The 15,529-nt window shown below is 42.7% G+C and overlaps 2 protein-coding genes across 3 annotated transcripts in view; one reads left to right on the forward strand and one right to left on the reverse strand.

Moving 5' to 3' along the window:
* FANCM (FA complementation group M) overlaps positions 1 to 15,529 on the reverse strand; it is a 150,604-nt gene that overhangs the window by 97,603 nt on the left and 37,472 nt on the right. The gene's annotated exons all lie outside the window — the stretch shown is intronic.
* LOC112117137 (heme-binding protein 2-like) overlaps positions 3,451 to 15,529 on the forward strand; it is a 32,807-nt gene continuing 20,728 nt past the window's right edge. The window contains exon 1 of one of the 2 annotated variants that reach the window (XM_024215016.3): positions 3,451 to 3,770. In XM_024215016.3, coding sequence (XP_024070784.1) covers positions 3,548 to 3,770 — 223 coding nt within the window. In that variant the 5' untranslated portion in view covers positions 3,451 to 3,547. Of the gene's footprint in view, positions 3,771 to 11,452; positions 11,964 to 15,529 lie in introns of those variants that run through there. The other variant, XM_024215018.2, reaches the window with a different exon arrangement.

Here is a 15,529-nt window from a genome sequence, read left to right on the forward strand (position 1 = left end):
GCCCCAAGCCCCGCCCCCACTGCACCCCTTCCCCCAAGGCCCCACCCAACCCTGCCTCTTCCTGCCCCGTTCCACATCCTCCCCCACGCGTGCCCAGCCCTCGCTCCCCCTCTCCCCCGCCCCAGCACCTCCTGCATGCCACGGAACAGTTGATCTGCGGTGGGCAAGAAGCGCTGTGGGGAGAGGGAGGCACTGACCGGCGGGGCTGCCAGCAGGTGGGAGGCGCTCAAGGGAGGGGGAGGTTCTGATAAGGGGGCGGCTGGTGGATGCTAAGCACCCACCATTTTTTTTGTGGGTGCTCCAGGGCTGGGGGACACTGTGGCCCTGGGGGGACACTGTGTGGGACAACATGGAGGCAGCATAGGCTGCCCTGGGGCCCTGGAACTCCACCCAGGCCAGGCCATGTGAGCGATGCAACGCAGGTGTAATGTCACAATCTGCTGCTTTGCGGTTACAGTAATATTTGCTGAAGCCACCACCCTCACTCTGCCCTTATCTGGGACTCCAATGTGTTCCCTGCTGTTTATGGAGGTTCAAGGGTGCACGGGGGGGGGGGGGGCGGAATTGGGGAAGGGGGGGGGAGGAGGAGGAATGAATGAATGCACAGGATGGTCAAACAGCTAGAGCTAGAGGAAGGAGAAGGGCAAAATCACAGGCAGGGAGTAGGAGTTGGGGGTAAGAATGGGAGAGAGGCACTGCCAGATATTGGGAAAAGGAGAAAACACTGGGACAGGAAGAGGTAGAGGGGATAAAGGTACCACAGATAGAGTGAGCCACCCACAGTGGTTGCAGAAATAGGTGTAAATGACAGAAGGGCTTCTTCCCCCTCCCTTTCACAGGATGGAACATCTCAGCACCCACTTTCCAGGGCTGTGTTCTTAAAGGCACAGTGCATCCCAATACCTAGACAAGGCAGCTCTTCTCCATCTGAAATGATGTACTGAGCTACTAAAAGGGACTTGATTCACTGAAATATTTTACACACCTACACACACTCCTAAAAAAAATCAGAATTGTCATACATGTTTTTAGAATTGAAAAGAATTCCTTATTAGTTTATACGTCTGCATAAAACCACACAGCAGTACACAAATTTGTCTTATCAGCTGTTCTGATAACCTGAATTTGACTCATGATAAAGAGATTGCACTACAGTACTTGTATGAGGTGAATTGAAAAATACTATTTCTTTTGTTTATCATTTTTACAGTGCAAATATTTGTAATAAAAATAATAATATTAAGTCAGCACTGTACACTTTGTATTCTATGTTGTAATATAAATCAATATATTTGAAAACATAGAAAAACATCCAAAAATATTTAATAAATTTCAATTAGTATTCTATTGTTTAACAGCGCGATTAATTGCGATTAATTTTTTTTAGTTAATTGCGTGAGTTAACTGCGATTAAATGACAGCTCTAATTAAAAATATTAATAGTTGCTAGTAGTTTTAGCAATCACATCTAAGTAGTTTTAGTATAACATTTTCTATGTTTTTTATTGTGAATTTGTAATTTGCAATTTTTAATTCTAATTTTTATAATAATTTTATTCTTTAGGACTCAAAAAAGTCATGACATTAAAAAAAATGGATTATTTCCATTTGCCTTTTTGTTCCTGAGCCTTCAGGTGCAGTAGGCCCAGATCCACAACGGTATTTCAGCTCCTAACATCCACGGATTTCAATGGAAGTTAAGAGGCTAAATAGCTTTGTGGATCTGGGTGTAGACTCATACTTTTGTTATCTCTTCCAAAGAATCCATATACCTAAAACAGCTAGACAGTCCTATAACATTTAATGCTATTTTGGACTCCCTCCACTCCAATTTAAAATTAATTAAAAATCCCTATTTCCGTAAGTAATTCTGCCATCTTACAAACAGTGAAAAGATTTTTAAGAATGAATCCATTTTGTTACGTTACTCCTTTGCATTGGTCAGGCACGGGGGCATAGTGCTGACCTCATCTAGTTTACTCTTCAGTAAAACTGAAGTGCATGGTCTCTGCTATGTTTTTATAGCAGGTCGGGTAATGCATGCTAGGTACCTCATGGTAAAAAAACACATCTTGTCATTAGCCAAACATAATATAAGCCTTTTTTTCACTAACAACATGCTCCCAGGAAAACGTGACTTACAAACACATTAGAGAGACAATGTAATATCTTTTATTGGATCAACTTCACTTGATCAGAGAGACTAGTTTTTGAGCTTATACTGCTGAAGTCGACGTACTTAGATCTACTTACCGCGGTGTCTTCACTGCAGTAAGTTGATGGCTGACACTCTCCCGTCGACTCTGCCTGTGCATCTCGCCCCGGTGGAGAGCGCTCAGCAGTTGATTTATCGCGTCTAGTCTATTTGACCCTCGCTGGATTGATCGCTGCCTGTCAATCCAGCAGGTAATATAGACAACCCGCAACAAACATGGAGGGGAAAGTAAGGGAGGGGGAAAAGGCAGCCTGGGGAGGCGGGATGTTAGTGGGTTATATATAGATTGGGGTGATTTAGTTGGGGATTGGCCCTGCTTTGAGCAGAGGTTTGGACTAGATGGCCTCCTGAGGTCTCCTCCAACCCTAATCTTCTATGATTGTTATAATAAACTGTAAATCCAGTGTCTCTAGTCAATGATTTTTAGAGTCTAAAAAAGTTATGAATTTAAGCTCCCAGGCTCCTCTTCTGAAGGTGTTCATAGTACAAGAACAAAAGTTACAGGCCAGTATCCAGACAATTGCATATAGACTCAATGGAATAACCTGGATAAGGATCAAACTGTGATAATGTTAGTAAATGTTTCAGCTGCAACCAATAGTCCTATCTTCACTAATGATTATATGTAGCTGTAAAGTTAAAAAATACAGCAGAAGTCCACGGAATATTATTTTATAATCTTAGTTAATTTAAATTATATTTTGCATAATTAATTGTATCATTTTTTTCATCTGCTGTTTTTCAAAGGCAGAATGGGAAGAGAACCAATAAAGACATCCTAAGCAATAGGAAAGAATACAGCTGCACAAAGCACGTATAGCTGTTTACAAAACACTTACATTGTATAATTATTTGTGATTTTGGTTTTCTTGCAATTATACGGTTGAAATACAAATGAGTAATATTTAGTTCAATTTTAATGTCCGTTTGAATAGAAATGTTGTTTCTAAAACCACACTCAGATGCTTGTTTTGGCAAGAAGGCAATGTAAAGCAAGCCACTCCTTTTTCTACAGTGGTCACATTTTCCAGATGAGAACACCACCTCTCCCGAGTCTGACGGATGGGGGCACCGCCACGCAAGTGGCGACCCCCGGGCCAGGGGGCTGGGAAAGGCAAAGGCAGCGAAGGGTGACGGGGACTAGCAGCTGTCAGGAAGCGCTAGGAACGGCGGGTTGTGCCGGCGGAGCAGTCTCCAAGGCTGCCCCGGGCTGCCCCCGCCCCCGCCCCGCCGAAATCCCTCGGCAGGGCGAACAAAAGCGCCGCCTTGACAGCCGCCGCCGCCACTGAGGTCCCTGCCGCAGGGCGCAGAGCACCTCGTCCCGGCCCCGCCATGCAGCGGGAAGCGGTCAGCTGCCGCCTGAGCGGCGCGGCCGGGGAGCCCGGCGCCCCGGGGGCGATCACCCTGGAGGACCTGGACAGCATGGCCGAGGAGCAGAGCCCCGACTCGGCTTATCACAGCAACGGCTGCAGCCAGGACGACGAGGCCGAGCAGGAGCGCCTGCTCAGCTACTGGCAGGGCGTGGGCAGGGGGCACCAGGTGGACGTGCCCAGGGGTAAGAGCCCGGCCGCGAGGCGAGGCGAGGCGAGGCGAGCTGCGCCCCGCTCGCCGCACGGCAGCACCACAGGGTCACGCTAAGCGGCTGAGGAGTCCCCTGGGCTCCCCGAGTCAGAGGGGGGTGGCTATGTCCGATCCAGGGCTAAATGGCGAGCCTGGGGAAGAGGCCATGCATTATTAAACGGGTTGTATTGTGTGCTACAGCCCCACTGCTCATCTCCATCTCCAAGCTCAGCTAGGTTTTCAGTCTGCCACCCTAGCCGTGTCAAACGGGAGCCAGTATCCCAGGCTAGCCCAACAACGCCGGGTGACATTGGAGGAGGATGGTGCTCTTGCACCCGTTGTAAGGTGATTGAAAGGCCATCCCTCAGAGACTGGGCACCGCCTTACAACAAAATACAAATTTAAATCTGAGCCTTTCTGTACAAGTGTAGTTAAGTCAATTTTATGAAGCGAACGAATGTGCCTGTAAATGCTGAAACAGGGTCTAGCTGGGTTAAACCTCTTAACAATAAAAATAAACCGTTTAGGATTGAGCGAGATTACGCAGAAGGAATTGAGACTGAAAGGAGCATATTTATTAGGACCATGATATTCCATGTTTACCAAAATACCTTTCTAATTCTTTTAGGAATCTTACATTACTGTCCTCCCATTAACAATTTTACTTTTGTTTTATGCACTATGCGGTGTTTTCAAATGCTTGGGCTGTAGAGTGAGATTCAAAAGAAAGGGAATAGGAGCAGTGATCCTTCCAACCAGTGAGAAGGGAAGAGATTACAACTTGTGTCATCACTGTGACTCTCTAATGGAATTGGCTTCCACACTGGTGAAACTGGAAACAATTTGTGTACAGTTATGAGGCTTGTGGAGATGAAAGTTTACTCTTCTTGGCAGAAAGCTGATACATGCCTGTGACTACAGGAAAAGGGGCAGGGGGCACTGTTTAGACTGTGGTTCTACTGTAATTGATCTCACAGCTTGCACACATATTTTTGAAACAGTGACTTCTGCCAGGCTGCTGCTAAATATCTGATTTGCAAGCCAGCTTTTACACCTTCTAATTTATATTTATTGTCATATATATCAAAAATTTTAGTCACTACCATCATGAAATTTCCCACAGTAATATTTTAATATGAGGGTGTGGATAGGGAGAGCTTATATTAAAGTTTGTTTGGTATTAGCTGTTGTGTTACAAATATTGCCTTTTGACTATAGTTAAGGGAATGTAAATTAGACCTAGTTTCAGGTGTTTTGGGGAAATTACACTTCCAATGCTGAGATGTATGGCCTGAACCATCAAGAACAGAGCAGTGTGCATATGAGATAACTGGATCAAACCATGGATAAACGAAGTCGCAGCTAAATCTTTGTTCAAGATAATTTTGGAATTTTTTAAAAAGATTGTTTGGAGTAATTTTTCAGGTCCTAGGAACTTGACTCATTTGTAATACAGGACATAACACTAAGTAAAAAATTTGGACAGCTCATCTCTAAAACAGTTCAATTTTCTTTGTTTTTGTTTTTTATAAACATCTTTGTCACCATCCTTGATCCTCACTGTTTTTACACAGTGAACATCAGAGACAGAATCAGAACAGGGTAAGAAGATTCATTTTAGTGACCTACAATAGGCAAAAAGTGACTTTTTGCTTCTTTATAATAGATCAAGCCTAAAAGGTGTGTGTGCGTTTATTTTTTGTTTTACTTCCATTTTTGAGAAGTTCAGGAACCTGAACGACTATAGTTATCGGAGAACTTGTAGGATGACATGCAAGGAGAAACAAAGATAACCGAGTGATTTTTATTCAGACTACTTAACACTTGTGGGCATTAAACAAACTGAGAAATACTTGAGAGAGGATTTTCCCCAACATCCCCACCTTTCAGCTAAAGTATGAGAAAGTTCAGTCCATATCTGAGATCAACAAGACATCAACAAAATCAGCAGAAAATAAACTAGACTTTATATTCCCAAGATTAAAACATAACACACCAACCAACAAGTCACAAACCCCAAATTATTTTTCATTTCAGGACACATTTACGTTTCTCATCCTAACCTTAATTCTCTTCTTTCCTGCATTACAATTAGGGATGGGCAAACCGGTTTGGGCAAACAGACAAACCCTTGCCCCTCCCTTAAAACTGAAAAGGCATTATAAAGAGGTTCAGGCAGATATTGTTTTTGTACATGATGACAGCCCACTACACTTTGCCTTCATTTTGGGGCTTCCTTAGAAGATACTGTGTCTAGAAAGTCATCAGACCTCCTGGGGTTTTCAATCCAGTAGGTAGTGGTGCTGGATCTACTTCTGTAGGGAGTAGGGAGAATAACCAAGAACTCAAACTTTCCATGATGAAAATGGAGTAGAGCCCTTCCCCATTTGAGATTCATATGACTAAGGTGAAGGCATGTCCATTGTGGGGAAAGGTAACCCCTTCACACAAAAGAAGTCAATTTCCTAATATATATTATTTGATTATACTTTTTTTTTTTTACCCCTAAGATTTGCGAGACAATATTACATACTATTTTGGAAACACAACAGAAAGGAAATTATTTTGCAGCACCCACACTTTTGTAAATAAGACCTTTCTATAACCTATTTTGCAAGGCTGAGTCAAGGTTGAAAACGGAATCAATGAAAATTCCTGATTGAACTAACAACTATACCTTTGTACTAAGGTAAGATTTTTCCCGAAAGAGAAAAAATGACCCAAGTAGACTTCCCTACTTGGGCAAGTAAGTTTGTGTTCTGCTCCCCCATGACAAATACCACAAAACACTTTTAGAGCTATTTTTAATCAGAGGATTTCAAAACCCTTTAAGTTAGATATCATTTCCATTTTACAGTTGGGGAAACTAAGGCACAGAGGGCAAGCGTGTACCCTTGGGCCATGTCTTCTATAGGCACAGAAGATTAAATCAAATTCTGAAGGCAAGTGAGGCTGTTGGACTAAAATTAGAGAAAAGTGCTATGACAAACCCTATTACAGTTCTTAAGGCATTCAAACAGAGGGGGGGTTGGTGGCAGATCCAGAAAAAGTCAAAGCTTTAATTGAGATGCCACCCCCTAAAAAATGTGTCTTATAAGATGCAACTCCTCAGTATAATATAATTTTGGAACAAATTCAGACTTAGCCTGTCCTCAGAAGACCAAGATAGATTCTGCGTATTGGAGATTAAAACACAGAAGCATTGGCTAACAGAATTTGTTGTCTACATCCCTAGTATGGTCTTTTTTTGCTGTTCCCAATTCTACAGCAGTTGACCATCCCATCTTTAGCTAGGTCTCTGTGGGAGGGTCTCCATTTCCATAGAGATGAATGGAAGCCCATAGCATTGTCCTAGTTTTCAGGCACTGAGACCAGGTACCCCCAAATAAAGCGAACACTTTGAGAGCATGAGAGAGGTTCACAAGATATTTTGAGGGTCTTAGATTATTTTCAAGCTTGTGACAGACCACCACCAAATTCATAATAAACACTGGAGACCAAAATAAGGTCCTGCCTTAGATGCCAGAGATTGCTCATGCATTTGAGATTTGAACGTGACTTAATATACACACCAAGAAAGTCTGCAGTGGTAGTTGATACCTTATCAAGGAACTCTTTTGATCACCGAGATTCTCCAGAGGCTCAGAATGACAAATACTCACAGGCCTGTTTAGATTTCCTTTACATCTCTAGAAAGACAGGCAGAATGAGCTGGAGTATGTCCTGGCAATATCTCTATTGTGAAACAAGGTGAGAGAAGTAGCTTTCAGAAGGATACGGTTTATTCTAATGAAGTTATTTATTTTTAGTGTTTGTAGAAAGTGACTGATACTCTATTACTGTCGCAACAGCGGGCCCGATTCAAACCAATGCCTATCCACTGGACCATGGCAAATGCCTCAACATAACAAATACAAAAATCTTCCTTTAGTTATAAACATAGTTGCTTCACTATCTGTTATCACCAGAAGCAGGAAACCTGTAATAGCAGGTATTTCAGGTTACTTTATTCCAACTTAAATAAGAGACTCCTTACAAAGCTTTAAAAAACTGGCAAAACCAAGCCTATTCTACTGCTTGAAGCATCCAGTTGCTGTATTTTAAAGTTATTAGCCAAGATATTTAATGCCATCATAATATAAAAGGCACTGCGTGTGCCATATACCTACTTAGGTTAGTGACTGACAAGTAGAATCCTTCTCTCTTTTCTGAAGTGAGGCCTACAGCAGGTATGATGAATTTAGATTAGGTGCCTGGTATGACATTCAGTATCTGGTGAATGTACATGTTAATAAGACCCACCACAATTAGAGGTTACCGAATCTTCTTGTTAACGGACTTCTAAACCAAGTCCCATCAAATATATCAGACCACTCCTACCCTCTTCCCACTGAAATCCCACCAAAAAGACTTGCTTCTTCCATAACACTCAGATATAGTGTCAATCCTAATTACCATTTTAAAATTTAAATAATTGAACCTTCAAGTTGTACACATACTTATACTGAATCACCATCTAGTTGTAGGGCTGCAATTCATCCTTCTTCAGCCTGTCCCCTCCCAAAGTTATTTAACATCTTATGTCATGTCTGAATGTTAAGCTTTTAAGGACTTGCACCATATGTCTCAAGTACCTAGCACACCTGTGGGCACTATTTTAAAAATATATATGATATACTAGTTTTCATGGAATGCTAAATCCATAACAAGTGTTCAAATTTAAAAAACAGTTTGAATTGAGTAATACGTATTTTACTTCACAGCTCCACAAAACAAGTTATTTGGCTGACATTCCAAAGGCTTACCTTCAGGCTAAACATGAAAAATTTCCTCTAATGGAATTTTTTTTAAAAAGGTCATTAGAAGGGATGAAATAGAGCTTATAAAGAATACCTTATGCACCCTTTGCTACAGAGATACTTCGATATATCAAAAACCTTATTCCAACTACTCTCCTAAGATAAAGGTAAAAAATCCTTTTACTATAAGCAGCATAGACAGGAATGTTATTCAGTGATTTAGCTTAAATTAATTTGCTTTAGTACAAAATTTTCCTACTAACTCTCAATGTGTTTCAGGTTATATATTTTATTGGACCAACTTCCATTGGAGAGACACAAGCTTTTGAGCTTATACGGAACTCTTTTTCAGATCTGGGAAAGGTACTCCGAGGGCTAATGCAGCTGCACCGCTGTAGCGCATCTGGTGCAGACGCTCTAAACCAGTGCTTTTCAAACTTTTTGTATTGGTGAGCCCCCTCACATAGCAAGCCTCTGAGTGTGACCCCCCCCCCTTAAAAATTAAAAATGGGGAGGTAATGTAATTTAATGGGGACTCGGGGCTGACAGCCCCACAAAGCTGACAGCTTGCAACTCCCATGTAACTACCTTGCAACCCCCCGAGGGGTCATGACCCCCAGTTTGAGAACCCCTGCTCTAAACTGACAGAAGAGAGCTCTCCCATTGACTTATTTACTCCACCCCGTGATAGGCGGTAGCTATGTCAGCTGGAGAAGTTCTCCTGCCGACAATGCACTATCTACATTGGCGCTTAGGTCAGTATAATTTACATTGCTCAGGGGTGTGGATTATTCACACCCCTGAGCAATGTAAGTTGCAGGGAAGTAAGTGGTAGTGTAGACAAGCCCAGAGTGTCACAACTAAATAGAAGGCCGAACAGATAGTTTAGCACAAATAGTTAGCACCTACTCTAAGGGACTACTCAAGGTGAAGAGGCCTGTTAACACTCCTGCAGTCATAAGACAAAAAGGGGGGTTAGTGGGTTACAGATCGTTGTAATAAGACATAAATCCGGTGTCTTTTTTAGATCATGATTTTTAGGGTCTAGCAAAGTTATGAATTTCAGCTCCCAGGCTTGTCTTTTGAAAGTGTTGTTCAGATTTCCTTTGAGAATGAGGATTGATAGGTCAGATATAGACTGATCACTTTGTGAAAAGTGTTCATCCACAGGTGATATTGTGTTTTTGTCTTTTATCATTTTCCTTTGTGAGGTCAGTCGAGAGCATAGCAATTGTCTGATTTCAAATGGCCCCTTAGAACATGTGCTAACTACGTGTATTAAACTAACTGTTCGAACTTGTATTTAACTGTGACACGGAGTACCTTTCCCAGACCTGAAGAAGAGCTGTATAGCACGAAAGCTTCTCTCCTCCCAACAGAATTTGGTCCAATAAAATATATTACCTCACCCCACCTTGTCTCTCTAATATCCTGGGACCAACATGGCTACAACTATACTGCATATCAAATTGTAAGTCAGCCTCCGAAGATCTTAAAGCAGGATATGATCTTTTAATTACTAACCAAAAAAATTAAGGTTTAAATCACAGGTCAAAATTAACCAATATTAACATTTTCAATAACAGAGTTCTCTTCATTAGAAGATGACATTCAAGTCACACAAACAACATAAGGCATGCATGCTCTTGGATAAAAAATAATAAAACAAAGAGAACTACTGTAAAGATCTAAAAACGTAACTAAATTTTCCACGCAATAGACATCTACGCTTCTGGTGTACAAGATGAAACTCAGTCCTACTAACAAATATTGTTACTTACCTTCCAGTAACTGTAGTTCTTAGAGATGGGTTTTTTGTTTGTTTGTTTGTTTTTACACACATTCCACTCAGTGTCCATGTGGATCAGATTGGATTCTTTTGAACATCAATGTCTGCTAAGGCCACACTAGTGCCTACAGTCAAGGACATGAAGGGTGGGGTGGCCACAACCCAAAATCAGTTACTTCACCAATAAGAATCCTGTAGGACCAGGAGTCCTCTGAGTGGTGATGGAGGGTGCTTTTTGAAATCTGTGTGAACAACACATCTTGAAGAGCCACAGTTACTGTGACTAAAATGGTTGCCCAGAGCTAGGGTGAACAGAAGCTTACCTGAAGAATAATTGTAGAATTAGCACTCTACCAAAACTAGCATCCAACCTGGTAGCTTGCATCAGAGAATAATGAGTGGTAGCGGTATGGATTGAACTCCATGTTGATGCCCTACATCTCTCTGATATGGGGATATTACCCAAGCAGGTCAACAAAGCTACTTGAGCAGTGAATGAGCTTTAATCTGTCCAGGTAGATCTTTCTTAGCCAAAACTTGTCATAACACAATCAGAGACTGTGCTTTGACAGTCTTTGATGACATAGGTTGCTCCTTAGCCCATTCCACAAATGCCACAGTCTAGATGTACACCTGAATGGCATGGTCATATCTAAATAAAATGACAATGCTCAGGATTATCCAGCAAGTGAAGTCTCATTTTACCTAGAGTGGAATGCAGTTTAGGGAATGTGAAAAGACTGGTGCAGAAGCTGGAAACCACCTTAGGCAGAAACTTAAGGTGAGATCTGAGAGTGACAATGTTCTCGTGAAAGAATGTTGGGGGGACCCCACCACAAAGGCCTGAATCTCTCCTATTCCCCTGGCTGATGTGATGGCCACCAAAGAGGCTGTCTTCCTCAACATGTGATAAAGAGACCTGGTAGCCAATGGTTCCAAGGGTGGACCCATCAGTCCAGTCATCACCAAGTTGAGGATCAAGGCAGGAGGGGGTTCCCACTGCCAGACCAGTGGGCAAGCATGTGAGCACCCAATGAAGAACCTTGTGGGGTGCTAGAAAATGGTACAGCCTTGTGCAGGAAGATGATTCACCAATGTCTCTGCCAGGTGTACTCATATCAAACTATGGGTCAGGTTTTATTGTTTTAGAGAAAGTAAGTAGTTCAGTATAGCTGAAATCGGGGCTGCTACCAAGGAAGAGCTGATGCTGAATTGCCCAGACAGAAATCCTCTTCCATAAGTCAGTTTGGGCAAGGGTTTCCTGTTTTGGAGCAAGATGGCTTGAAATGCAGCAGAGCAGATCCTTTCTGTAGATGTTAGCCAGCCAGCATCCAGGCTATCAGATGCAGGATTCAGCCATTGTTCTGTAAGACCAGATCTGGTAAGGAGATGAGATGTCATCGTGAAAGGTTCACAAGGCTTGAGTACCAAAGCTGTCTGGACTTTGCTGGAATTATGATAACCCAACCTGCCTCAATTTCCTCGAGACCCTAGGCATCATGTGTCTTAATGGAAAGGCATACATCACACCAGGAGCTCACCAGAGGAAAGAGAAAACATCAAAGACCGCATCTGCGCTTCCTGTGCAGCAGAACCTCAGGTACTTATGGGGACAGGTTGCAAATAATGATAGAACTTTAAGAAATGGACCAACCAGTCCATGCTGTGCCTTTTGGTAGAGGTTGGTGTATCTACCAATCTTAACCACCCTTGCAAAGATTGCAGGTGAAGTCTGGCATGCTGCCTGTGATATATGTCCATTCCAACATGTACCCCAAGAATCTGAGGCTGGTCGTACTCAGAGTGTGTTTCAAGTTGCTCAAAGAGAGTGAGCAGAGTCTGCAGTTTCAGAAAGGTATGTTCTAATATACCTGAAATCTAAAAGTGCCCCAATAAACTATGCTCAGAGACAGGGTCAGTGTGGATTTTTCCTTGTTTACCCTGAGTCCCAGCACAGCGAAGAGGCTTAAGTGTCCTTTGAAATAAGTCTGTCACTTGCTGGGAGGATTCTCCCTGTATCAGCCAGTCATTTAAGTAGGAATACACCTGGACTCCTTGTCTTCTCAGACAGGCCTCAGCTGGGACATGGGGAGTACATGCAGGGCTGTGGAGAAACCAAAGGGTAGGATTCTACCGATAGTGAAATACGCATCAGGAATCTCAGTTATTTTCTGTGAGCAGGATGCATTAGATGTGAAGGTAGGCATCTTGAAGGTTGAGAGCTGGCAAGCCAGTCCATGGGATCCAGGGAGGGGATTTACAGAGGCAAGAGTCACAATATGGAATTTGAAGCAATGGACAAAGGTGTTGAGATGGTGAAGGCTGAGGATAGGTCTTCAAACCCCCCCACCCCCCTTTCTTCTTTGGGATTAGGAAATAGTGGCAAGTGGGACAGGTGGTTGCCAAAAAGAGGGACAGGAGGAGGATCTGCAGATGGTCTAGCCAGACTCTCAATGTACTTGTGAAAACTGGTTTATGTCAGGAGCCCTGGAATGTGGGGCAGCCAAGGAAGAATGTGGTGAAATCACTGCCTCTTCCTCAAGGCTCGGAGGACTGTTAATGCGGATAGTGACTGTGGTCTGTCATAGGGTTGCTATTGTCTCAGGTGCTTCCTTTTTGGGGATGAGATGCACAAGCCTAAAGATCTCAAAGTAGTTCTGGACTCTTAGGGCATGGAGAGCCTCATCCATATCATTGTTAAAGAGCTCACTGTCTTTGAATGGAAGGTCCTCCATGGTGACCTAGACTTCCAGTTTAATTTCCATTGCTTAATGCTACAAAGACCTCATCACCCTGGCACTGGCCATTGATCTGGTGGCTGCATTTGATGCATCAAGTGCCACTTAGAGCACTGTTTGGGCTGAAAGCTTGCCAGTTCCTCAAGCTGTCCTTTCCACAGTCTGTCCCATAAAGGAAAGTTGTATGTGGAGAGCAGCACTTGAACATTCACTACTCCCAACTAAAGTCTTGGTGTCACCATGCCTTCATGGGTCACAACTGAGAATACCAAATTCAGGACAAGCTGCTGGGGAAAAAGGCAGACACCCCAAAACTGGTGGTTATTCTTCCATGAGATATACCAAACCAGCAACAAAAGTAAACTTCTGTCTCACCACACTGGCTAACAAGAAGTCAGAAATACAGCCTCCTTAGGTATTCCAGTCCTGGATTCAACACCCAGACACTAGACTTAAAGATGAGTGGTTCTTTAAAATCAGTTTCATCAAACAAAAGGTTCTCCTGATCCCAAAGGACCAGCCACACACCCAGGTCAATATATAACTCAGATCTTACCCAATAATCATGCTATTGCCAGTCCTTTAGAATTTAAAATCTAAAGGTTTATTTATAAATAGACAGACAGGAGCTAAAATTGGTTAAAGGAATCAAATACATACAATAAATGCGAAGTTCTTGAATCAGGCTTGTAGCATGGATGGAGTAAATTGCTGGCTTATTGGTTGCTTCCAAATCATTGGAAGGTTCTCAGTCCCTTGGTTAGAATGCTTAGTATAAGTCCATAGTCCAGAGGCTAAAGCAGGAAAGAGGCCAAATGGAGATGTTTCCAGGGCCTTTTATAGCTTCTCCCATGTGGAGGGAAACTCATTGTTCCAATCAAATCCCTCAGCACAGTTTGTGGAAAAGTACAGGCATACAAGATGGAGTTCAGTACCACATGAGCTAGTCACATGCCCTTGCATGCTTCGATGACTTATAGCAGCCATTACCCAGAGTCTGGCTGAAACGTCCTCAGGAAAGTCCATCAGGTCCATCAAGTTCTCTCAAGTGAAGGGAAACCCATTGTTCTCACTGTGGAAAATTACAGGTAGCAAGATGGTGTTTGGGGTCACATGGGCAAATCACATGTCCATGCATAATTTCACTTAGTCACAGCAGAAGCCATTACCTATACTCCAGATTGAACGTTCATAGAAAGTCCATTAAGTGTAGACAGGCGTCTCCCATGGTACACTGTGAGTTAAGTGTTCCTTGATGAGCCATTTTAACTTGAATAGTCCCTTCAAGATGTGCAGGCTAAATACCTTGTGGGTGCTACCCAGGAGCAAACATTTGAAATCCAGGTATAGAGCCAATACTCCTAATATCAAATACAAAAATGATACATGCATACAAACAACACAATCATATGCAGCAAATAACTTTTTAACTGACACCTAATTTGACACACTTTATACAAGATTTGTTGCAAATATGTAACAGTGGTAGCAATAATGATCTACGTTGTCATATTTTAATTAGACAATGTCACACTTGGGTATACACTTTCCTCCAAAAGAGGTTTGATTTCTTCAGGTCTTTCTCTTGAGAGGAAGGCTTTGGTTAGCCCTCCTGCTTTGGCTTCACATGAGCCGCCTGTAATACAAGAATACCAGTAGGTTTTCACAGAAATACTCAAACCCTTTAGCTAGCACCTGATGTCTCCTGTTGAGAGCTTTCGATGTTGCTGTGACTAAGACAAGCATATGCCCAATCAATTAGGCTGATTCGAGCAGTCCATCATTAATGGGCCTGGCCACTTGCCACAAGGAGGAAGGCTGCAGGATATCCAGAAGCTTATGTTGATTCTCTTGGATGAGTCTTCACAGCAAAATATCCAGCATCTCCACTATTCTCTTTAATGGGTGCTAGAAGACCATTAGCTTGTCCATTGAAGCAGTGGATTGAGGATTAACTGCCTCATCTGGGGAGGATGATGAGATGGCTAAAGGCAGGTGACCTTCAGGAAGTGGTCACCTCCACTGTATTCTTCTTCTCCCTCCATGAACTGAGGTTGAGCCAAGAGAGGGGCCTGGGCTGACAGGAGCTGTCTCTTTGGCAAGACAACCTTAGATGAAGCTAACTTTCTCCAGTGCAGAACAAAAAACTTTGAAACCAAAAATATTTTTTGTGAGATGGAATTCTTATTTTCCAACCAGCCTTACCTACAAGCCTTAGAAAAGCCCCAGTTTGCACATGCTTAGTAGAGACTTATTTGAGAATAACAGCTAAAATTGCTGAAGATTCTGTCCTAACTGAGCATGCTCAAGCTTCTCACATATCCTACTACTGTACTGGCCAGACTGCACATGTGAATCCCCACAGAGCAACTGAGCATGTCATCCCCTAACAGCTCCTACATGTCACCATACTGCACATAAGCCATCC

Source organism: Terrapene carolina, unplaced genomic scaffold (assembly GCF_002925995.2).
Source record: "Terrapene carolina triunguis isolate 2854851 unplaced genomic scaffold, T_m_triunguis-2.0 Scaffold189, whole genome shotgun sequence".
Classification (NCBI taxonomy): Eukaryota; Metazoa; Chordata; order Testudines; family Emydidae; genus Terrapene; species Terrapene triunguis.